The sequence below is a fragment of the Psittacula echo genome (assembly GCF_963264785.1).
Source record: "Psittacula echo genome assembly, chromosome: 4".
Lineage (NCBI taxonomy): Eukaryota > Metazoa > Chordata > Aves > Psittaciformes > Psittacidae > Psittacula > Psittacula echo.
Genome location: NC_137738.1, coordinates 59,807,573 through 59,831,294, shown reverse-complemented (window position 1 = coordinate 59,831,294; position 23,722 = coordinate 59,807,573). Strand labels below are relative to the sequence as shown.

The 23,722-nt window shown below is 36.9% G+C and overlaps 1 protein-coding gene across 1 annotated transcript in view; it reads right to left on the bottom strand.

Annotated features, from left to right (window-relative positions):
- Window positions 1-5: 5 nt before the first annotated feature.
- AK9 (adenylate kinase 9) overlaps window positions 6-23,722 on the bottom strand; it is a gene marked incomplete at its 3' end in the record, with an annotated part of 75,213 nt that continues 51,496 nt past the window's right edge. Inside the window, exons 21-35 of the mRNA XM_080615899.1 lie at window positions 23,196-23,314; window positions 21,584-21,803; window positions 19,613-19,675; window positions 18,024-18,242; window positions 15,695-15,913; window positions 11,339-11,552; window positions 10,195-10,396; window positions 8,867-9,013; window positions 7,033-7,253; window positions 5,708-5,904; window positions 5,119-5,288; window positions 4,315-4,413; window positions 4,131-4,233; window positions 3,481-3,595; window positions 6-208 (exon numbers count right to left, since the gene is read on the bottom strand). Coding sequence (XP_080472025.1) covers window positions 6-208; window positions 3,481-3,595; window positions 4,131-4,233; window positions 4,315-4,413; window positions 5,119-5,288; window positions 5,708-5,904; window positions 7,033-7,253; window positions 8,867-9,013; window positions 10,195-10,396; window positions 11,339-11,552; window positions 15,695-15,913; window positions 18,024-18,242; window positions 19,613-19,675; window positions 21,584-21,803; window positions 23,196-23,314 — 2,511 coding nt within the window. The remainder of the gene's footprint in view (window positions 209-3,480; window positions 3,596-4,130; window positions 4,234-4,314; window positions 4,414-5,118; window positions 5,289-5,707; window positions 5,905-7,032; window positions 7,254-8,866; window positions 9,014-10,194; window positions 10,397-11,338; window positions 11,553-15,694; window positions 15,914-18,023; window positions 18,243-19,612; window positions 19,676-21,583; window positions 21,804-23,195; window positions 23,315-23,722) is intronic.

Below are 23,722 nucleotides of genomic sequence, written 5' to 3'. Positions count from 1 at the left end.
CCAGCCTATGCAAAGCCGGGGTAGGCATCTCTCAGGGACAGGAAGGTCTGAAGGCTGCCGTCTAGGCCTAGCGGCCGGTGCTGCGGCTCCTTGTAGGGCCCTGCCATGGCGGCCCCCAGGTAGGGCACGAGCTGACAGTGCTCCACGAACTGTGCCAGCTTCCTCCGGTAGGCCTGCCGTGTCGGCTCCGGGCTCCGCGGGTTGTGCGCTGCGGGAGTTAAGCGACATCTCAGTGTCCCCTCTTAACTTCATGGTATTACATTACCCAAAATTAAAAAATACTCAGATCAAAGCTTTTGTAAACCACAAACGTACTCACCTGCCATCAGCTTCCTGTTCCTTGAGTGTAAGGGGCTGGTGATACCCCAGGCAGTGCCAGATTTGGGGGCACATACCTTGACATGGCACTGCATGGTATGGCTGGCACTGGCATGGTGCTGCCACATCCATGGCACAACTGTTCTACGATCTAAATGCTTTGCCTGTAAAAAATCCAGAGCTGACTGTTTGGAGGAGGAAGAGAATGTCAAGGCCGGAAACTTTACAATGAAGATACTGTTTCTTTTCTCTCCTACCTGTCTGCCCTAAGCACGTTAGTACTGAGTGCCAATTCTCAGAGCATCCTTTGTTTTTTTAATTGACACAGAGGCAAAGGGGAAGGAGTGATTTAAGACAGCCAAATCATAACCATTTTCTTTTTCCTGTGGATGGTATGTATATCTCATTACAATCACTGGACAACATAAAGAACTATGCTATAAGACGCTTCATCCTGCTGGCTTTAAATTGTAGGCAACTGCATTTTACAGCTTCTGAGTGATTTTTCAAGGATAGCTGTATGCAGAGCTCTCAACAGGAGTCAAGTTTGAAGGGCACTAAATCACTCTTGTGACATATGGTTCATTATGCTTTTTTCAGGAGTAAATCTCTCTGCATCTATGACTGATTACCTGTACCTTCTGATCCTGGATACTGAAAGCAATACAATATTGTTGTCAGAAAAGCTGCAGGAGCAACTAAACCACTGTTTCTTGTGCTTTCTAAATTTCTATTTAAATGTGAGATTAGAGAATGATGTAAGTTGAAGGTGAGAAGCCTTACTTCAGATAGAAATAGGATATAAAAAGTTTCCAGGGGACCACAACATGAAGCACTTTGATCAAGTTTTTGATCAGGGACTGCGTGACTACTTTGAAGACACACAATAGTAAATAATGCTGTATTTGCAAAGGAGATAAAAGATAACTTTTTTTTTTCTGGATTCCTATGGTCAAACAGTCACTGTGTGAGAAGAGATTTGTATAACCTTTCCAGTGCTAGTAATGATTTAATACAGTACGTGTGCAAAGCATTCCTAGTGTGGACATTGTTACGTTAGCAAAGCTGTGCTAACAATAGAATGAAAACAGCCTTTGTGGATGAAACTACAGTATAAAAGCAGTTTGCTGGCTTCAGAACTGTACATTTATGCAGGGGCTTATCACGTGCCTGCACTGTTCAGTGGTCTTCCCTAACAAAGCTATGCAAGCAGAAATCTGTGATAGTCCAAGAACATTCTGGAGGGCTCTGGAAACTGCATGAGGAAACATGGGATGTAGAATCATAGAATCATAGAATAGTTAGGGTTGGAAAGGACCTTAAGATCATCTAGTTCCAACCCCCCTCCCATGGGCAGGGACACCCCACACTAAACCAGGTCACCCAAGGCCTCATCCAACCTGGCCTTGAACACCGCCAAGGATGGAGCATTCACAACCTCCCTGGGCAACCCATTCCAGTGCCTCAACACCGTCTCAGTAAAGAATTTCTTCCTTATATCCAATCTAAACTTCCCCTGTTTAAGTTTGAACCCGTTACCCCTTGTCCTGTCACTACAGTCCCTGATGAATAGTCCCTCCCCAGCATCCTTGTAGGCCCCCTTCAGATACTGGAAGGCTGCGAAGATACTGGAAGGATGTGAAGAACTTTAGACAGATAATAAAGATTACCATTATTGTAGAGCCGCAGACTGGTTTGGATTGGAAGGGACCTTAAAGCTCATCCAGTTCCAACCACCCTGCCATGGGCAGGGACACCTTCCACTAGACCAGGTTGCTCCAAGCCCATCCAACCTAGCCTTGAACACTGTCAGGGATGGGGCAGCCACAACTTCTCAGGGTTAAAGAATTATCTAAAAGAATAATTAAAAACGTAGAATACTAAAAGGCAAGGTAAAGTTCATCCACTGAACACATTGTCAAAACTGGTAGGCTGAAGATATGGAAGTCGTGCTTCAGAAGTCTCCAGCAGTACTGGAAACCGACCGGAGGTACAAAGCTGCAAAGGCTGCAAAGTAGGCTGTTGAAATCCAAAAAGCTGTCACTGTTCAGGGTGATTGCAAATTATTAAAGATTATTGGCTGCAATTGCTATCTTGGACTGCAAACAAGCAAACAAACAAAATACTAAAAAAATCCGAAATATGAGCACAGGAGACAAAGCTCAAATGACTTCCCTCAGTGGAGCAGTTCTAACCTCTGCTAGCCCCATGAGGTGTTTATTGTTATTTTGTGGGTTGAGTATAAACCACTTGATTTTAGTTTTGGACTCCCTATCTTTGTTATGGAAAAGTAAGGTCAATTAGACTGTCGATTAACTAATAAAGAAGTTAAAAATAATCAACATAATCATAGTCTGAATCACATTAGTATTCACATATTCCCAGATAATTTCACAAAGAAGCAGACTGATAAATAACATTTCATTTTTTTGTGCTAAAAACTTAAAAATCTGATTAAACCTGCAAGAATATCTATTTTTTCGTACTGTGTTAACTTAGTGTTTCCATGGAAAAGAAAGGCTTTTTTGAAAACAACAGGTGTTCTATGTGCACTTAAGCTGTTTTTCAGTACAATTAGCCCTCCCATTTACATATTTAGCTGATGTGTTGTTGATGTGTATGATCAGAAAGCTTTCTTCAAGGCTTGTTAGTAAGTTTTATTTGACCACCTGATACAGCTGAAGAAAGGCAAGCATTCAGGCACCTGAACTCTTCCTCAGACAATATTTCAGCTGGTTTTTATTACAGTAGTTTTAGTCAATTTTAAAGACAATAGAGGTTGTCTGTGACTAGTTTAAAATGTAGTACCATCCAGATTATAACATTTTACTTTTTGTTTAAAAACTCCCAACAATGCATGGTAGAAGTGTTTTTAAGGTCACCAGAGTGTTGGTGATAAAATGCATTAAGTCGCATGATTTGTAAGAGGTCACTTACCTATCTACTTATCCTATTAACCTTATTTTCATTCCTTTCTTTAAGTTCACATCTCCAAGAAACTTGGCAGTTTGTACTTAAATCAGTATATAATAGTATTTTCTCGAGTTGCACATAAGAAAACGACACAAATTGATTATATCTGTGTTGCATCAGATTATTTACTGCATTTCTAGAATTCATTATTTTTAATAGCATATTATTTATACTCTATTTATACTCTACCTTTTAAATGGCAGGCGACAAACAGCAAAGCAGTTTTTTTTACACTTAGGAATGGAAACTTCGGCTTTAAGCAGCCTACTTCATTAAGAGCTTTTATTAGAGAAGTCGCTACTCCCTAAAGAAAGAAAACAGTTATAGAAGACCATTACAGAAACTTTAAAGCCTGATCTTGTTGTCATTCAAATCTAATAGTACAGGATGATATCTAAGTTGTGAATTGTAGAAGATAAGAAATAGTATAAAATAGGGAGGGATGTGACTATAAATCATTTTTTGTTTCATGCTCATGGCTCAAAATGTAACCCACTATGCTTAAATGATTCCAGATAGACTTGTGTCTATCCTGGTTTTAAAAATCAAAGCAAAATGCAATTTTACAATATATGAAAAACAACAGAGTCAGAAAATCCATTATATGATATTGCAGTTTGTTGTTCCCCTCTGATGGTCTTACTTGCATTTTTTCCATTAAAGCTACAAATATATATTATTATAAAGCTTTAAAAAAATCCTCTCAATTGTAAATACACATTTTTCAATTTAATAATACCATAATAAACATAAGACTTATATTGCATTAAAAATGAAATAAACTGGGTGGAAATAAACATTGCAAAATCCTCTTTTAAAATAGAAAAGCAAAAACTGGCCTGTTCAAGGTATCCAGGCAAAGGAAGTGCAGTGAGTAGTAGTGGCTCCTTTACTGGAGGGCGTTTACATGGAAGCTTCAGATTCCAGTACTTCTCTGGTAACCTAAAGAGATAAAAAATAAGCATTTTTCAGATGTGTAAACAGTGACATGATTAAAGATTGAAATGCAGTTAGTATATTCACCTCATAAACTTAAGAAGTTTTTCTTCACTTTCAAAAACATATATCTTCTCTTTATATTTTGCTGAGTACTCAATGTTGCCAGGCACCAAAGCTTCATATCTGAGGGGACAGAGCAAGAAAGAGTATTGATTCACAAGAAATGTAAAACATCATTTGTGCGATGTAAATTCAAGAGGTACTGGGAGCCTCTGGTAATTTAGCAAATATAGGAACTGCAAAAAAATAGCAACTGGATCATCCAGGTTTCCACCACATGATTGACGCTTACAAGGCTCAAAATCTGAGAGTCTCTGCCTCAAAATCTGCTTATTATGGGGCTTTTATCGTGTTTCTTTAGAGCTCTTCTAGTAAAAATGCCAGTCATAGTTCTTCAGGAGATTAAGGGACAGCATAGAATCGACTTACACTTCTACCTTGATGAGAAATTCCTGCACACTGAGGAAATCAGTGGTGGAAATTTTTTAATCTCTTATGAAAATCATAATAGGTAGTTTCGCATCTATAGAGTTTTTCTGAGGTTTGTCTGAACTTTTGAAGGCTTATGATAGAGAAAACAAACTATACCCGAGCAGTCTTCATCACAAAAACCAGTAAGGCAACACAGATCCTTGTAGAACTTGTAGCTGTATGAGTTTCAAAAGGTGATTCTACATTGATTTCCAAAGCCACAGGCACAATATAGAGAATAGTAATTGCTTTTCCTGTCCAAACCCTGAACACTATTATTTGAAGTATTTCCTCATTAATGTGTTAATATAGGACACATAGCCTGTAATTCAGATTATGAAAACTACAGTGATGTACCTCTGTTTTCCATCCAGGTAAGTGACTGGACAGCATCCGTGCATTTCAGCACTTACAGGGAATGAGGCCTTCACTTCTGCTGCAGTCAGTTTCTTTGGTAGCATATCTGAGGATGGGAGAGGGTGAGGTGCCAGTGGTGACACGTAAACCTCTGGTCTGCTCAAGAATTTCTGTAGAAAAAGGAATGAAATGGTTTTATAATGAAAGAAGCACTGATAAGACTGTTAAGTCAAAACTCCAGAGAGCTGGCTCACACAATTTAGATACTTGTTTCTTGTACAGCACCTCTCTTAGTGTGCTGGCACTGCTGCTGCTGCTTTCAGGTAAGTAATTTCTTTCCCAACCCGCTCTCCGTTGAACTCGTTATTATCCACCCACTATCCATTGCTATCATTAGCCACTCTCCACCCCCAGTCTCCCCAAAACAGATGGAGAAAGGAGGGAATGATTGCTTTAAAATGAATGTTTGTTTTATGATAATTTTAAGAGGGGCTTTGGTTTGAATGGGCTCTCTGCTGCGATCAAAGAATCTAGGCAACAATGTTCCCTTTTCCCATAATCCCCTCCTGACCTGCTTTTCGACACTTACATCCAGTTCTTCCTGTGAAGCCATTTTGTAATAGTGTCCTCGAAATTCTGCAGCAAATTGCAGTGATGATGTTACAGAGCAGTCGACCAGTTCGCCCTTTTCTGCAAGGCTTACAGGGCAGTACTGTCCAAACTCCCCCAGCCGATGCTGCAGCTCTTCGGGAGTGATACATAATTCAGCAATGCTGGCTGCTTTTCCTGGTAATAAAAACAATGTTTTATTAATGAAAGACATAGAAACATCAAACATTTTTATTCAGAAATGTTACAGTTTGGAAGATACTGCAATTCATCATGTGGAAATGATATGAAGTAATGAGAATTAAACCAGCATTTTTTATAGATTGATATTAAAAGGAAGTTGCAACCCATTTTACCAATTAATAACATTTTTCTAGCACTTATTAATGATGTGGGATACTCTGTATGCTTAACTTACACTGTTTTCCCTGGCACAGTTTTATTTATTATTGATTGTTTTACTTGTTTCTGTTGTTAAGGAACATTTCAGCTATTATTTTATTCCTTTGTATTGGTGAAAAAGCTTACAAGGTGTGCTAAAAGCCTCCCCTTTACTTATCCATGTCTTGCAAGTGCTACAGTCTAACTGGATGATATATATTCAAAATCTTGAAAAAAATGTCATACAAAACCCAAACTATTTTAAAATTATGCTTCTCAAGCTTGATGTGAAAAAGTGGTTTGGTTTTTTTTGCTTATGACTTTTAAGAAGCTGTAAAAGTTAAAACTAGAAGGTAAATATAAGATAAGGAAGTTTGTTTGCCCTTCAGAGGCATAAGTATGTTTAAACCTGACCAATGCTGACACACAAAATTCAAGTGGAAAGTGTGTCATTTTAGACCAAAGTGGTTTTCCACAGCACAGAATTTAACTTGGATGGAACGTTTAAGCTGAATTCCGAACTTATAATTAACATTTTCTCCTTCCTTCCATCTTCCTCCATTGACACTTAAGAGAAGGTGCAAGTTATAGTCCCCTTGTATACTTTGAGGTATCCTTTGTGATTTATCATTGAATGTTGAGGAACCTGCAATGGACCATGAGACCTGTGACATCTTTCAGCTGTATTCTGTTATCCCATTCTTTGGAGAGTGACCTCAGACTGTCCTGTAGTTGGTTTTGTCTTTACTCTTTTCAAAAAGAGATCTCTTCAAGATCTTTGCAGATGAGATCGGAGAATTTGAGGCTATGTATGTGCTCAAGAATTAGCTTCGTCCAGAGCAAGTTGAAGTTGAAATGCAGTCATTACATTGCAGCTTCTTAAAGAGACAAATACTATTCTGAGAAACATTGTTTTTCTTTTACCTTCTCTTATTCTTTCCAGGTATATCTGGATTTCTTTAATAACCACTTGAACTTCCTGCAGTACTTTGTTCCAGACCCACCACTTGCTCCGAAAAGCATCAATCACACACCAGTTCTGATGCTCCTTCTTATAGTAGGTCCTGATTGCATTAATGTGCTGTTCATAGCAGGATTTTTTAATAGCTAGAATCTGTGAGCTGTCATGTTCAGGGTAAGGAGGCCTGAAGACAATGAAAAATAACACAGATTTAAGTATGAAGATTAAATAATTTAATTGAATTTCATGTGCAAATTCAATTCTTCTTTCTAGAGTTCACTTTAAGTCCTATTTACAAAACTCTTATTTGACACTAGAATGTTTTTGAGAAATACAGGTTTCTCATTGAGAATGTTACCATTTACATATGAAAAGCAGCATACTTCTGATCAGACAGCTATGTTCAGAAACAAAGAACAAAACTTTTGCCATTTAAGTCCCAGATACAAATCAATAATTCCATAAAGGATTTGGACTGTATCAGAACATATTAACTGACACACATTACTAATACACCATTAAATGGTATCCTAGACAAAATGCTGTGTGACTTTTTAAATGGAAGTCAATTGTTAATGAAAAACAGGCTTGGTTTTGAATTGTGCCATTGTTTGAAATCAAGAATTAGCCACAGTCCTTGGATATATTTTGAAAATTGTCTGTCATGTTTACATATACTAAAATTAAAATAATCCATCTGACCTCTAAAAATATTATGCAAGACCAGGAGAGAAATTTTGACTAGAACAATGGAGCATTTGCTGTTCTGGTTCTTAATTTAAATGATGCCCCAAAAAAAAAAAAAAAAACCAAAAAACTTCTGTTTTAATAGGATTGATTTTTCTGTAATTTGTACCTTTGAGAAATATCTGATAATGCACATTTGATTTGTATTTAAGCCAATGAAATGTAATTAGTTTGGGATTTAAAATGAGAAGTTTGAAGTAAATACTTTTAAAAAGACATTAATTTAATTTTTTGCAATGGAAATAGTCTTTAGGCTTTCAGTAAACACTTCAGCATTGTACTGATTATTTGATAAAAAGAAAGAGGCAAAATGAAAGAGACATGCAATAATGCTCTAAGTTATCTGGAACTTCTTAGAAACACTTCTTCTAATGAGAACCAGGTTTTCACACAATTGAATTTTAAGGTGAATGTTCTCTTCTTATTAATTCTCTCTCCATTTATAAACTAGTTACTACTCTTCTTCAAAAACAACCACCAGCTCTTTTAACCAGAATGTTTTTATCTCGTTAGAAAAACAAAGAAGTGACTGAGTTTAACTGAAAGGTTTGGATGAGTAATTCACGAATTGTATGCATTATTAAAATATATATTATTTTCATCTTTCAAAAAGAACTTAAATTAAGACTGAAAAGAGAGCTTATTAGATGAAGTATCAATTTCCCTTATGATGGTAATAATTGAACTGATGAATAATAAACCTCAGCAGCGGAGTGAACTAGTAACATTTCTGATGTATGGTTTCATTAAAACCGGTTTAACTAAGCAGTGGGTGCACAGCATTGCACATCTGTGACCTCAGTTATACCATCAGTTCATCTGGACAGAGCATGCCACAAATTCCTTATGTCTTCGTTTCTGGTATATGGAAATTAGTGTGTTAAAATGCAGAGAGACTGGTGCCACATCTTCCCATATGTGGAGTTTGGAGACAGCTGGGTTATGCACCAGCTTAGATACAGTCTGTCTGGGTATAGCACTTGAGGCACATAAACAGAGAAATTACAATACTGTGTGGGCAAAAATATTGATATCATGGAGCATCACTACCTATTCATGCTTTCCTTATCCAACAGTGCTCTTCTAAACACTTCCTTTGTATCCATTTCTAATTCAAAGATCTTCATTGGAATTATCCTAGCTGATTCCAACAGGTTTACTTGGTTTGTTGTTACAGGATATCCATCAATTACAACTCTGCATACAAACAGAAACAGAAAGATGGATTTCCTAAGAAGTCAGTATCTAATTAACCATTAAGACTGTATATTCCTAGTACATTCTCAATCGAGACAAAATTCTACAGCCATGCCATGAAGTTTCCCTGACTTGACAGACAAGTCTTCACTCCTTAGAATTTACAATCAAAAAAAAAAAAAAAAAAAAAAAAGAAAAAAGAAAAACAAGGAAAAAAAATCAAGTAGCTAGAATAAGAAATAGTAAAGAGAATGCACAAAGGGCAAAAGGTATAGGAATGTAAGTGGGTGGCTCTGACTTGTAAAAATGACAGACTTCAAAATTCTGACACATCAGTCTTTCAGAAACATAATTTTAAGTGTGAAAATCTCCATATGGATTGCGAGGAATAGTTTTTAAAGTAGAAGTAAAATGATATACAGTACTTGAAGAGTCTTTTTAATCATATTGAAGAAGAAATGCTTTTCACTTATTAGGCAATACTGGGACAAAATATATTGAAACAATATTCCAGTGTTTAACATGAAAGAAGTGTTGAAAGAATTCTGCTCTCAAGCTCAAATACTTTTCAGAGATTATTCCAGAATTGCCTTTTCCTATAAACAATTCTCCTTTTTGGATAGAGGAGTTGAATGTCATAAAATAATGATCCTGAAGCTTTTTAAGTCTGCCCAGTATGGAAGACGTTTTAGCGGTGGATAAAGAGCCTAGGAAATCAGGATCACACAGGAATGAGGTGGAACAACTTGCTGGTTTCAGTTCCTCCTTAATAACTTCAGTTGTAACAAAATAAGAAAAAACAATGAGTACTGAACCAGTCTGTGTGACCAGACAGAATCAGATACCTGAGTTGGTACTGGAACTGGTTTAAGAGAGATAAAATGGTAGTTCTCAAAGGATAATAGAAATAGTGACTTACTGCCTAAGAAAGGTAACTTCCATTGAGCATATTATTTGGATTTACTGGAATATACTTACTGGAAAACTGCAGAAAATTATGCTTCAGTCTGGTTTCCCAGAGTAATGCGAAGAAGATAATTTTGTATGGATTATTTTGTTAATGCATAAACCACTGATGTGTCTCAGTGAAATTGTTTTAGTGATAACATGGGAATCACTGCCTGTGAAGAGAAAGGCATGTCTTGAAAAAAAAAACCCTGAAACCCAAACAAGACTCTTACCCAGTGGTATTACACACGTGGTTCATTAGAGCCGCATCTAGAGCCTGGATGGCCAGCGCATCAGGTACGGTCAGTCCTTTCTGAAGGTGCTGGTTTAACGTAAGTGCCAGCTGACTCTCAGGCTGATTGTTTAACACGAGCCGCATGGCATCTCCTATACTTAGACGCAGTAACCCATATACACTTGCAAATTTCTTGGCAACTGGAAAACATTTTGATTTCAACACACAGCTTTTATGTAAGCAACATCACAACTTAGTTTGCTAAAATATGTCCTTAGTCTTAGAAGTTAACTGCTCAGCTCATTCCGTGGGTTATTGCCAATGCAGAATCTTGGTGAGTGGGCACCCTCAAGGGCCCAAACCTTTGCATGGACATATGCAGAGCATGTCCAATGCACTAACAGCATTCAATTCAGCACTTCAATTGCAATAGAACTGCAATTCAACAACTTCAGCAGCAGTAGTCAGTATTACAAAATATTTTGGAAAATACACCCCTTTTACAAAACAGCCTAGCAGTAAAATCAGTTTTCCAGGAAATATGGTTAAAATTTCCTCCTTAATTCGGGATAATTTGAACCCATCTCTTCTTTTTCTAATATCTTATTCTAACCATTAAGCTATGGTGTAAGCTGAATTTTCAGCTTCCCCAGTTAAAGGCAGAGACCTGTGGATTGAAAGAATCATGGAGAAAGAAGGAGAGGGGAGAAAGAAAATCTACAAGTTTGGAAACAGACTGGGGAAAGTGAGATTTGGGTTTGGGTTCTGACCCTATATTATAGGACCAGAATATATAGAATAGGAGTATTTCTTCCTTTTACATTAGATCATATTGACAGAAAGAAATAAAAAAAAATTAGAAAATAACAGAAATAATACAGGATGTACAGATAGTGTAAGTCCACATTTCTTATGTGCTAGTCCAGGTCACTAACTTCTTAAGAAGCTGGGATAAAATTCAGATGGACAATGAATAAGTATCTGATTGTCAAGATACTAGAGAATAGAACTAAAAGAATCTATGCCCAGCAAGAAAAGCAGAAAGACCAACAATATTAATGGTTTATGATTTTTTAATAGCAGTAATGACAGATACATAGTTATTAGATAAGGTTTTGTTCTATAGATAATACTTGCCCTACCTGTAGTCTTTCCAGATTTTGGAGGTCCCACAATTGCAATCTTAACTGGCACAGTTGGTTTAGGTTTTGGCTGACAAATATATTTGATGGGATTTTTCATAAATGTTTCTCTATTTTCATTACTTGAAAAGAAATAAATATATTGTCGATGGATTACAGGAAAGACTTTGTTTCCATAGCTTTGTGGTGGCTTCATTACATCTCCTTCACTTAGCTGTAGAATATACAAAATGGGAAGCAGTTGATTAGGTTTGATATAAGGCCTGTTCTCCTTCTGTCCTACAGAAATGGCTTTATAAGCAGGTAGAGGAGTATCAAGTGTATGAAACAAGCCATTAAAGCATTCTGAAATTCATAATGTATGAATAATATTTTGTCTGAGTCTGAGGAACTTCCGTACATATGCAATTCTTATACCAAAAGATAAAGTGAACATTGGAGACAGCAGGAATATTCACTGTTTCCAGTAGGTGGTACCATAGCACTTTCTGTCCATCAAGAGAATGCAGTCAGAGAGATATAATACCTTTTTAATTTTCAAAGAATAAAATAATTTTATTCCTCTATGAATTATGAATTACTTATCAGCTTGACAGTGTAAGATACACTGAGAATATTGTATTCAGCAGAATTCATGTACAAATGATGAAAACAGAAAAGGATATACTTAGAATACTTACGTTATGGTGAAGTGTAAGACCACAACAAGGCCAGCCAAAAAAACTTCCGGTAAAATACATACACTGCTGATGAAATCTTTCCAAACCCATCAGACAGCCCAACGCATCAGAAAGTCTGTAATATTGATGGATCATTGAGCTGTGAGAGGAACACTAATGGCAGAAATGGTCATTGCAGAACGCAATGCATTCCTTGCACCACGGTTCACTATGAAAAAACTTAGTTGTGTCTCTGTTGCAGCCCTTCTTGGAGGAACTGCCTTAAAGTGTCAATAAAAGATGTTTTAGAACAAACTGTTGACACCAGTGGAAAAAATTGCGGAAACCAGATGTCATTCACCTTACAGTTCTAAAGGGACTCAAAAGCGAAATTGTTATGGACTAATGACTATTAGTCCATAGATTATTTATTAGTCCACTAGACTATTAGTAACCTATTGCTTACGTTAGCCTTCCTTCCACAAAAAAGGGAAGCAGAGAAAGTGATTGTTTTTTGAAAAGGCCTCCAGGATAGATCCTGGCAAACAGTCCAGTAAATCTGGCCCTGTATTGAGCAAATTGAATCACATTAAGAGTTAAAAAAAACCCCAGTAGTTACAGGCATACATAGGAAATAATGGGGAAGAGCCAATTCAAGCTTCTTGTGAAGGGAAATCATACCTCACAAATCTACTAGTATACTTTGAAGGAGTCAGTAAATATATAGATAAGTTGATTTGGTTGTTACAGTAAGAGATGGGACTGTTCTACTGTGTGGCATTACCTTGCCAGACTCTTCTCTGATTCTTAGGTTCCTATTCCTGAACCAGTTCATTTCAGGGTGTTTGTTTGCCCTCAATTTATAAGATGTTGGGAGTCTGTTCTACTGTGTATCTGCCCCATTCCTCCCTCAGGTCATAATTTTTATTCTCTGCTTATCTAATCAGTTGCATAACTCCTTTCCTCCAACAGAGATGTAAATTTAGTCTAACAGTAATTGGCACGTACTCTGTCTATGCAAAAAAAAGTCCGGACTGTAATCAATTTCATAATTTCTATTATATCTTAAAATACTCTCAAAATGATCCTATTTCCCTTTCATTATTGTCAGCATATACATTTCCACTGTTAGCACACCACTGATTTTATCTACTAGATTTCAGTGACATCTTTCTTCTAACTGAATTGTACTTTCTGGTTGGTAAAAAACCACTACACAGTATGAATGAATGGAGAAATGGAATGACAAAAATGTAGTGAAATCGTAAGAGAACAAAGTGAAAAGTCTAGCATGCAGGGACAAATACGTATTAAACATACAAGCTAGGGTTCAGTAATTGGAAATGACAGAAGAGATATCTACCCCTATCAGTATTTCCCTAGATTATTAGATGCCAGTTTGATGCAGCCATGGAAAAGGCAATTCTTATCCTAAAATATTGTAAGAATTTTGATTATATAAATCTGTAATAAGAGTTGATCTGTATACAGTTCTGATTGCCAAGGTTAAAGAAAAATAAATGTGATCTGGAACAGATGAAGACCCAACATGAAGATTATAAAAAATGGAATTAAAGTTACTTGATTAAGTAGTGTAGTAAAATGAAGGCGAAAGTATGCTTCTTTCAGGAACTTCCTGTTTTCTGTATCTCATTCAGTGTTTTTTTTAAAATCAATCTCGTTTTTATTTCTCATTTATTCACAATCCAACCTGTTTTTATTTCTAGCATTAAAATCACAGTATCACAGTATCACAGTATGTTAGAGATTGGAAGGGACCTCAAAAGATCATCTAGTCCAATCCCCCTGCCAGAGCAGGAACACCTAGATAAGGTTACACAGGAATGTGTCCAGGCGGGTTTTGAATGTCTCCAGAGAAGGAGACTCCACAACCTTCCTGGGCAGCCTGTTCCAGTGTTCTGTCACCCTCACTGAGAAGAAGTTTCTTCTCAAGTTTAAGTGGAACCTCTTGTGTTCCAGTTTATACCCATTACCCCTTGTCTTATCATTGTTAGCCATTGAGAAGAGCCTGGCTCCATCCTCATGACACTCCCCCTTTATATATTTATATACACTAATAAGGTCCCCCCGCAGTCTCCTCTTCTCCAAACTATAGAGACCCAGCTCCCTCAGCCTTTCCTCATAAGGGAGATGCTCCACTCCCTTAATCATCTTTGTCGCCCTGCGCTGGACTCTCTCCAGCAGGTCCCTGTCCTTCTTGAACTGAGGGGCCCAGAACTGGACACAATATTCCAGATGCGGTCTCACCAGGGCAGAGTAGAGGGGAAGGAGGACCTCTCTCGACCTACTGACCACCCCCCTTCTAATACACCCCAGGATGCCATTGGCCTTCTTGGCCACAAGGGCACAGTGTTGGCTCATGGTCATCCTGCCATCCACTAGGACCCCCAGGTCCCTCTCCCCTACACTGCTCTCTAACAGGTCGTTCCCCAACCTATACTGGAACCTGGGGTTAAAATCAAAAAAATACTTGCTAACGTTTCACTTGTTATCCATAAAACCGTATCAGGCCACTTTTGGGGACAGACATGAGTACTTTCTGACCTTGAATTTTCAGATCTCAGTAAAATACTATGGAATTAGATTTGTTGCTCTTCAAATTTGTAAATTTTAACAATGAATAATTATTTCTGATGGATTATATATATTTAAGATTTGTTGGCTTACTTTTTTGCCACTGCTAGGGTGGTGGCCACCGGTGTGACTTCTTACAATTTCAAATCCCAAATCCTTTCAGTTTGTTTTCACTGCTTCTGGAATGCTTTAAGACCTTCTCTGTTTTCCAGTATTTTGTGTATCATTAAGAGTTAGTGTCGTGGTTTAAGCCCAGGCCGTAAATTAGAACCACGCAGTCTACTTCCCCCCACCCTTTCTTCCCTCCGCTCCTGGAGGGACGAGGAGGAGAATCGAAAGAATGCAACTCCCACGGATTGAGATAAGAACAGTCCAGTAACTAAGATATAACACAAACCACTACTGCTACCACCAATAGTAATAATGGTAAAGGAAATAACAAGGGAAGAGAATACAACACCTCACCAACCAATACCTCGCCCCCACCCAGCCGTCATCCGGCCCTTCTGGGAACCTGGAAGGTTCTGGGCATACCTCCTGGGCATGACATGCTGTGGTATGGAATACCTCTTTGGCTAGTTTGGGTCAGGTGTCCTGTCTCTGCTTCCTCCCGGCTTCCCCTCATCCCTGGCAGAGCATGAGACTGACTCACAAAATCCTTGGTCAGAGTAAACATTCTGACCAGCAACTGAAAACATCGGTTTTATCAGTATTATCCCCAGGCTGAAAGTCAAAACCACAGCACTGCACCAGCTACTAAGAAGGAGAAAAAGTGACTGCTGCTGCTGAACCCAGGACAGCTAGGCATTTCTTTCTGATTCTGTGCCACCTTTAATTGTGTCACCAATGCTAATCTAACAGATTTTACTAAGTGTCTCTCAGCCTTAAGTTAGCTGCAACACCGAAAAGACTAACAACTTCTATTATCAATATTTGCTCTATTTTGTGTATACTAACTGGTGTAATTTTGATTCAGTAATGTAGTTTTTATGGCATGTTTCTGCTATTAATTGCTATTATATGACAATATTTTTTTAATGTGAAATTTATTTTTAAAGGTATTATTTCTTGAAAGTATCCTTCGGCTATATAAGAACATTACCTTGACTGGATCCCACTGACCAAAAGAACTTGGAAATTTATATGAGGATATTACCATCTTCTGTGCAAGTGGAAAACTTATTGGGTAGCATTTCTCAAAAATGCTTCCACGATTTTCCATTAGAGAATTCAGCTTGCTGTATATTTGGTAGCGTACGATGCGAGGCTTCCGTCCTCCATTGATCTCAATTAGTGGTATTAACCATTTTTCAAGTTCCTCCTGGTTAATGAAAAAGAAATTAAATATTAGAATTATGAACACAATCAGATTTTTAATAATGGCTGACAGCAGCATTTTCTGTGGACTATCAGGGGTTTCTTGAGCAAGTTCTCAGTCACTGTAAATCAGCAAAATTTGATTTGAGATAGGAACTGTTTTTCCTGTGCACTGAAGTTTAAATTAGCCAGCCTATATGAAGTATCACACTATTAATGATAAAAAAATAAAACAACAAAAAAGGAGGCAATCTGACAGTTAACCTTAAGAAATCTACTATGATAAAGCTAAAGCTTGAGAAATATATTAAAATAAAAAAATCATATATAGTTCTTTCCCTATTCCAAACGATTTATAATGGCTTACTTAGTTACCCTCTACAAATATTGCTGCTCTCTGGTGACTTATTCCCCAGCTTACTCAGCTAAAATATAAACCAAATCCATTTTCCACAGAGTTTTTTTTCTAGCAGCCTAATACTCTTACAAGTGCTAACGTGTTTTAATGTCATCATTTAGTTTTCCATAAAATACCAAGATTCCATGATGTCAAAGAGGATCAACAATTAAAGAATAAGAGAACAGTAAAGAAGTCTTGAGTAAAGAATCAGAAATACTTACTATACTTAAAAGTAATCTAAAGTTTTTTATAAAGGCATATATGTTCTTGGAATTAAAAAATAATGGGAAGAATCTTGAGTAAACTGTAACTAACGGATACTAGTAGTATCTAGTCTCAGCTCCCAATATATAAATCTAGTATATGATACTACTTCTGTGTAATTCCTCAACTTACACTCTATATGTGTAATATCCACAATCTTGGATATTTCCACTTACTGTCATAAGCAGAACTCAATGTAATAATGAATCCTAAAACACTATTCACCTCTTTTGTTACTGAGATGTATGTACTTTTTGAAAGAAACAAAATTTGCTGGCTCTCTTAATTGCCTGTTCCTTTTCTGATCAAATTTTTCATCAGTTTAGAAGTGCAACAAATCATATGCTCCCAAATACCATAGAGGAAAAGTGCTCCAGAACTATGGTATTCCACTAGCTTTAACTTGAAACATTGTATTGTTCATGTAAGGAGCTAAGGCTATTCCTGGGTTTTCTTGCTTATTGCCTCTTATGGGCCTTACCCTAAATTCTTTCCAATTCTATTTAGCATTTATTCAGAACCCCTAAATTTTTTTTTTTGTGATTATCGTAGTAATACATGATTATATGCATTGAATAGTTTAATAAAATTTTGACACTTTACAGTCACTTTCGAAAGTTGAATGTACTTTCAATTCACCTTCTTCCAAAATTAATGGAAAGGTGAATCTCTGAGCACAAAACATTGATCTCTTCCATACAGCTTATGCTTCCTGTAGTACAAAGAGTGTTAGGAGTTATTCTTGATTCATCTGATATTTAATTCATTAACTATTAAAGCGAACCTTCAATCAGTCATACTTGTGGTGTTGATAAAGGTTGAATTCACTTTGTAAATCTTGCATCTATGTCTTGGCTGTCTAATGCTGTAAACTTTCTGTCAGTGGATAGTTTCTTCTAAGTGATGATTAGTTTCCTCCTGAAGCAAGATACTTAGTATATAGTAAACAAATGGCACCTCTCTACTTACTGGCTTAGATGTGAGCATTAACATTGCAGATACCTAAAGTTAGATGAGATTACCTCACCATAGGTAATTGCACTGATTTCAGGAAAATTATGTTACTAAGAACTGTATAAAAATCAGAGTTGTCTATAAGAATTTTGCCTTAAAAATTATTTTGAAGTACTGTTCACATATTTATAACTCTCTAGTGTGATTGCCTGCATCAACTGACCTATCAAAAAGGAAATAAGGACCTTAAGACTGGGTAAGTCCGCTGAAAAGTTCCCTTTGTTTCTTTCCCCACAATATTAGTCTTATAAATTGTGTACTTTTTAAAGTAAATACCTTCTCACTACAGACTTCATCTTGCTCATATATTTAGATCATGAGTACAGCAGCACGACTGTTTAAGCACTGTAACTTTTAAATCTGACAAGTAAAAGTGAATATTCTTCTTTTATTATGCAATGATATATTTTAAAAAAATAAGCAGTGGAATAGGTACCTGTACACCTTGTAAACCATCCATGTCTGAATAAAACTTTCCTGTAATTTCGTTTCGTATGCGGTCAACAGCATCGATCTCCTGTTCTTCTTCAGCCTCTTCTTCTTCTTCTTCTTCTTCTTCTTCTTCTTCTTCTTCTTCTAAAAACTCTCCTTCAAGTATAGCTTCAGTATCTTCAGTTTCCTCTGTGGCTTCATAATACTCCTTATCTGCTAAAGCCTAAAAAGGTAAAATATTTTGTTGGTTTATGTCTATGATACAGATGTTTTGAATAAACATATGGTATTGTCTCTTTTTTCTTACAAAAATCACTAATTCAACAAAACCTCATTTTTGGGTATCTTTATCATAAACAAAAATCTAGTAAATTCTAGAAGAAAATACAGATGTATTGCATTCTGCATACAGTGAAGCACTGTACCAGTTCCAAGAGTGCTCAAAAAACCGAAGTGGTATACTGCAGTTGGGAGAAAAGGAGTATTTTTTTCATATATGCTTTTGTAATTTGTCAGGGCTTTGCTAGAAACAAGCATGTTAGCTGAAAGCGCAGTTGACAGAATTCCATGAGCAGTCAAGTAGTACATTAATGCATTTATAAATATACTATGTAATTGAGTTTGGGCAGAAATCCTAGTACAGTCCTATCCTGGGTTAAGCATGGATTTGACAGAGTACTTAAAACACATGCCTAATTGCAATTAGTGGCACTACTGTTGTTTAACCCTGGTTTAACCCCAGCTGGCAACTAAACCCCACACAGCCATTCACTCACCCCGTGGTTGGATGAGGGAGAGAATCAGAAGAATAAAAGTGAGAAAACTTTTGGGTGAGGTAAGGACACTTTAATAAGTAAAGCAAAAGACACATGAGAAGCAAAGCAAAACAAGGAATGCATTCACTCCTTCTCATGGGCAGGCAAGTGCTCAGCCATCTCCAGGACAGCAGGGCTCTGTCACGTGAAACGGCTACTTGAGAAGAAAAATGCCACCACTCTGGATGTCCTCCCCTTCTTTCTTCTTCCCTCAGCTTTACGCACTGAGCATGATGTCATATGGTATGGAATATCCTTTTGGTTAGTTGGGGTCACCTATTCTGGCTGTGTCCCCTTCCAACTCCTTGTGCACCCCCATCCTACTCGCTGTTGGGGTGGTGTGAGGAGCAGAAAAGGCCTTGGCTCTGTGTAAGCACTGCTCAGCAGTAACAAAAACATCCCTGTGTTATCACACTGCAGAATAAATACAAAATGTAGCCCATACTGGGCACTGTGAAGAATATTAACTATATCCCAGCCAAAACCAGCACAGCTACTCTTACAAGTAGATATATTAAACATATTCATAAGTATTTTGCTGAATTGGAGCATATTGAAAATTCTTTTAAAATAGTTTTCAGTGTTCATGAATTAATAGTTTCTAAAACAATTCAAACATCATGACAAATGATTTTTAAAAGTAGAAGTTTCTGACAGTCTATCACATTTTTACTTTTCTACATTGCCCTAAAAACTCTTTAACTAAAAGCTCTAGAATTTTCTAAGATACAAATGACATACACTTCTATTTAAAATCCTTCTTATTAGCTTTTCTTACCTCCTCTTTCTTCTGTTTTTGTTCTGCTAAAAGTTCTTCCCTTCTTCTAGCAATCTTCTTATCCTGTTAGTGCAAAAAAGATGTAAGAAGACAATGATATTTCCTAATAAAAGTTCTTTTCTGAGAACTGGTAATATGACTTAGAATTAATGCTCTTTCCACCTTAAAGCTCTGTTTCCAGTTGCTTCCAATATTAAAAAATACTGCAGCTTGAAATTTTGCAGACCAGATACACCTCTCTACTAGGTGAACATGTAAGTAAATTTTAGTAAAACTAATATGGCAACTCCTGAGACTGAGATTGTGGGGGGAGGAAAGACTGTGATTCTGATCACACTGAAAACATAACACTCTTACTAGTAAACTACAGAGTTTCTAAACTTACAGGTGTTTTGTACTATTTGGGAAAGAGGTGAATGAGCATAGTACTAAATGTGTGCTGTTCCCTATGCCTGCTTAGAAGTGCCTAATTTTGACCAAGTTGTAAGCATTTGAAATATATTTCCCCATACATATTCAGTAGATATATGTCAAATACCTGAGGCTAAATCCTACCTCAGAAATAACATGCAGAAGCATTCTGCTTAAGGCCAGTGGGGTCGATGGGGATTAAACCTGTAATTGCTATTCTTGCACACTATAATGCTGCCACTTGAACTGAACAGTACACTCAGCTATGCTGCATTCTCACTGCACCATCTGACTTGCTCACCAACTGTATACTATGGAAAAATAATCTGTAACTAAAAAATATATATTGCAATACACACAAGAAAAAATATCAAATTACGGTTAATTTGGAAATCCTGTTTCTGATATTTTCTTCCTTCTTAATGCCTTTATCAATTTCTATCACTGTTTTGTGTATATGTTTTAAACGGGAACCTGTTGTTTTCCTTGTTGTCAGGAGCTATATTGATACCTAAATGATTCATTAGAAGTTTGAACCCTAGGATCTGTAGCACAGATATTTGCCACATGAATTATCAGAGTAACTGCCTACAGGGTGAGCTTAGTACAGCAATAGTCAGTTGCACAGCTGATCACTAGGATGCACCTTTTCGAGCAAGATTTCCAACTTGCATTAGGAAAGACTAAATTGAAAAAATATTTTTACTCTCGTGTATTATCTGCATTCTTAGAGGCAAACCCTGGCTCAGGCAGTTCAGAAAACGCACTGGTATTGTATGAGCCTTGTCCCGGTTTCCGTTGTACTAATTTCCTGTGTGTCAGCTGCTCTGTAGTAACCTGCGCTCAGAACTTTTCTGATAGTACATGTGAAGTACTTTATCTCACTTTTACAGAAAGTTAGGAACTTTGAATATATTCCATGTCCTCATTGTAAACATCTGCATAGACATTTCAGGTTACTTCAAATAACTTGTAACCTGTTCAGTAGTAGGCACAGGTTTGTTTAAATGGGAGACTCTGCAGCTGCAACAGGACTGAGAATGTGGCAGTGCTATTACGTTTCTATGCGGAGTATCACAGTTGGAAAAAGACACATACACCATACAGTACCTGTGAAGTCAGACTGTGGGAGATGCAGATCAACTCACATATGCGCAGGGAATATGAGATGCAGCGACAGTACGGTGCATGAGCTGTGTATTTTATTTTATATGGCCACATTCACTCTCCCCATCTAGTTGCCTTTTGTCCAGGACTTTCCAGTTGTCTGGCATTCTGTCAGACTGCCAGTTGGCTGGCAGCACAGCTATTTTCTTGGGCTGCAAGATATCTAAAATCCTGCATGAATTAATTGCACAGAGGAGGAAAGCAGCCCTAAGGTTTTTTTAGTGCTTTTTATTTTCTGTGGTAGATCTAGAAATGCTGTAACTGTGTGGAGTGTGTCTTCTGGCTTCTGTATCTATTTCTCTGTCTGCTCCTCACTGCTTTGTGAGGTTTAGAATCTGTGTTCAGACCCGTGCTGCTGAAATTACAAAAAAGGACACAAGACTGAAAACGTACCCTTATTTTTTCTTTCAGGTCTTTCAGTTTCTTTATATTTTCCATTTTTTTGTGCTGTCTTTCTTTCCATTTTTGTAGACGTGGAGGAAAAAGACGGTCAAGAACATCACTCTCTTCTACTTGAATATAAACTGCGACATCAGGACAAAGTCCTCGTTCTGACAAATACTGGACTTCATCTGAAGTACGAGGGAAACCATCCAGTATAAATCCTGTGGACCTAATTGGAAAATAAGACATTTATCATTACACAATGTAGTTTAAAGCACAACACAGGGAAAATGCAATTAATTTGAAAAAAAACCCCAAAACCAAACCAAACAAAAAGCAACCCCAAAGCAACTCCCTTATTAAATGTATATACTAAAAATAAACAAAAAAAAATACTTTCAGGTATTATCTTTTTACAATGTAAAGAACTCAAAAAAACCAAAATAAATTGTGTCCTCAGTATTGCTTGTGTGACTCTAAAAGCCGTACTTCTTAGGTGCTGCTCTTGAAAAAATAGAAGGTGCCCCAAAGATCATTTTGGTAACATCTGCTACAGAAAGCTTGTTGCCTGAAAATTTGTTTTTCAGCAATGCCTATCAATTACTTTTCTAGTACAGAGAGTTTTGCCCTGGCTTTTTTGCCATTCAGCAGATTTTGCTACTGAGCTGAACATGACATATATCTCCCTTCCTGCAGGTATTAAAATCTGGTCAGGTATGTCTGGAAAGCTGTATGGCTTGTTGGAACTCTTACAATCTCAAATTAGATGAGTAGTTCTATAATGCTGAAAGCTGTGTTAATAAGAAGTTAATATTTGTCTTATTACTTTTAAGAGAATGTTGTCCCCTATTTGAGGGCTGCAGGACAAAAGTTTACATGAGGATATTGTTTATTCTTTTTAAGGCATTTCTCATACTGTTAGGAATTGAAACTTAATGTTCAAACATTAAAAAAAAAAAAAAAGCAGCTATGACTTGGATAGACATGGATGGAAGAGATAGGACATGAAAAAAAGGGATATTCCCTGCTGAAATTACATCCTAAAAAGTCAGTCTGCTTTCTAGGAGCTGATGATCATACTTATTCACGGAGCAATAATCCACATTTATCCCAGTATTATGGGATGTACTTTCTGATATGAAAAGAAGTTTGTTGTGGATACATCACTGTAGATGGTGATGAATGCACAAGATAACCTGATTCTGTTCTATTTTGGAGACCCTTAATACCTTGCCTTTGCTTTACATGCAATATTTACAATGTATGTAAACCAATTTTTACAGCTGAATTCCAGCTCTCCATGTTTATTAATTACATGAAAACACAAAAGGTTTGTTTACATATCTATCCTATAAGCCCATGGAAACTACTCGGCTGTTCAGGAGATTGAATCCAAATCAAGTGCACCAAGTTTTTTTGTCCAGTCCTGTGTAGAGCGTGAGATGACGTATTACTGTCAAAATGCCAATTGAAACAGAGCAATAAACCAAGACTGAGAGGTAGGTCATGATTCATAAGAAGTACAAGAGCACTTGAATAATCTCTGCAATTTGTAATCGTGGTCACAATGAATGATATCTTTATACAATTAATTAAAGAAAAAGAATCTAATTACAGTTACCTGAATGGCTCTTTTTTCCACCAGTCAAGAACAATGTTATCAAGAACTTCTGGAGGCAGTGGGTCTTTATCCATCAGATTTGCTTTGATTGCCTCTTCCTCAGGAGTTAACTTCACTTCCTTTATATAAAGAAAATCCACAAAATAAAAAAAAAAAAACAAACCACAAAACCAAAACCAGAAAGAAATCAAGATCTACCTGACGTTTGTGGTTTGGTTTTGGTGTTTGGTTTTTTTTTTTTGACTATGTAAGGTACTGTTTGAATTTGAATTAAAACAGCAGAAACAAACTCATTTGCCACATTTCACTGCATTATAAATTTTGAGATATTTTCAAATGCTTGAGATTGTATTTAATTATACATATGCTCAATGGCATAGAACTGAAATGGTTGCACTTTCTCCTAATTGCCTACAAGAAGTTTTCCACTGAGTTATACGTGTTCTCATGCTGGAAAACTCTCTACACTACATCAAAATGGGTTTTTTTCACTTTTTAAAAAGCAACTTTTATCTTTTGATACAATC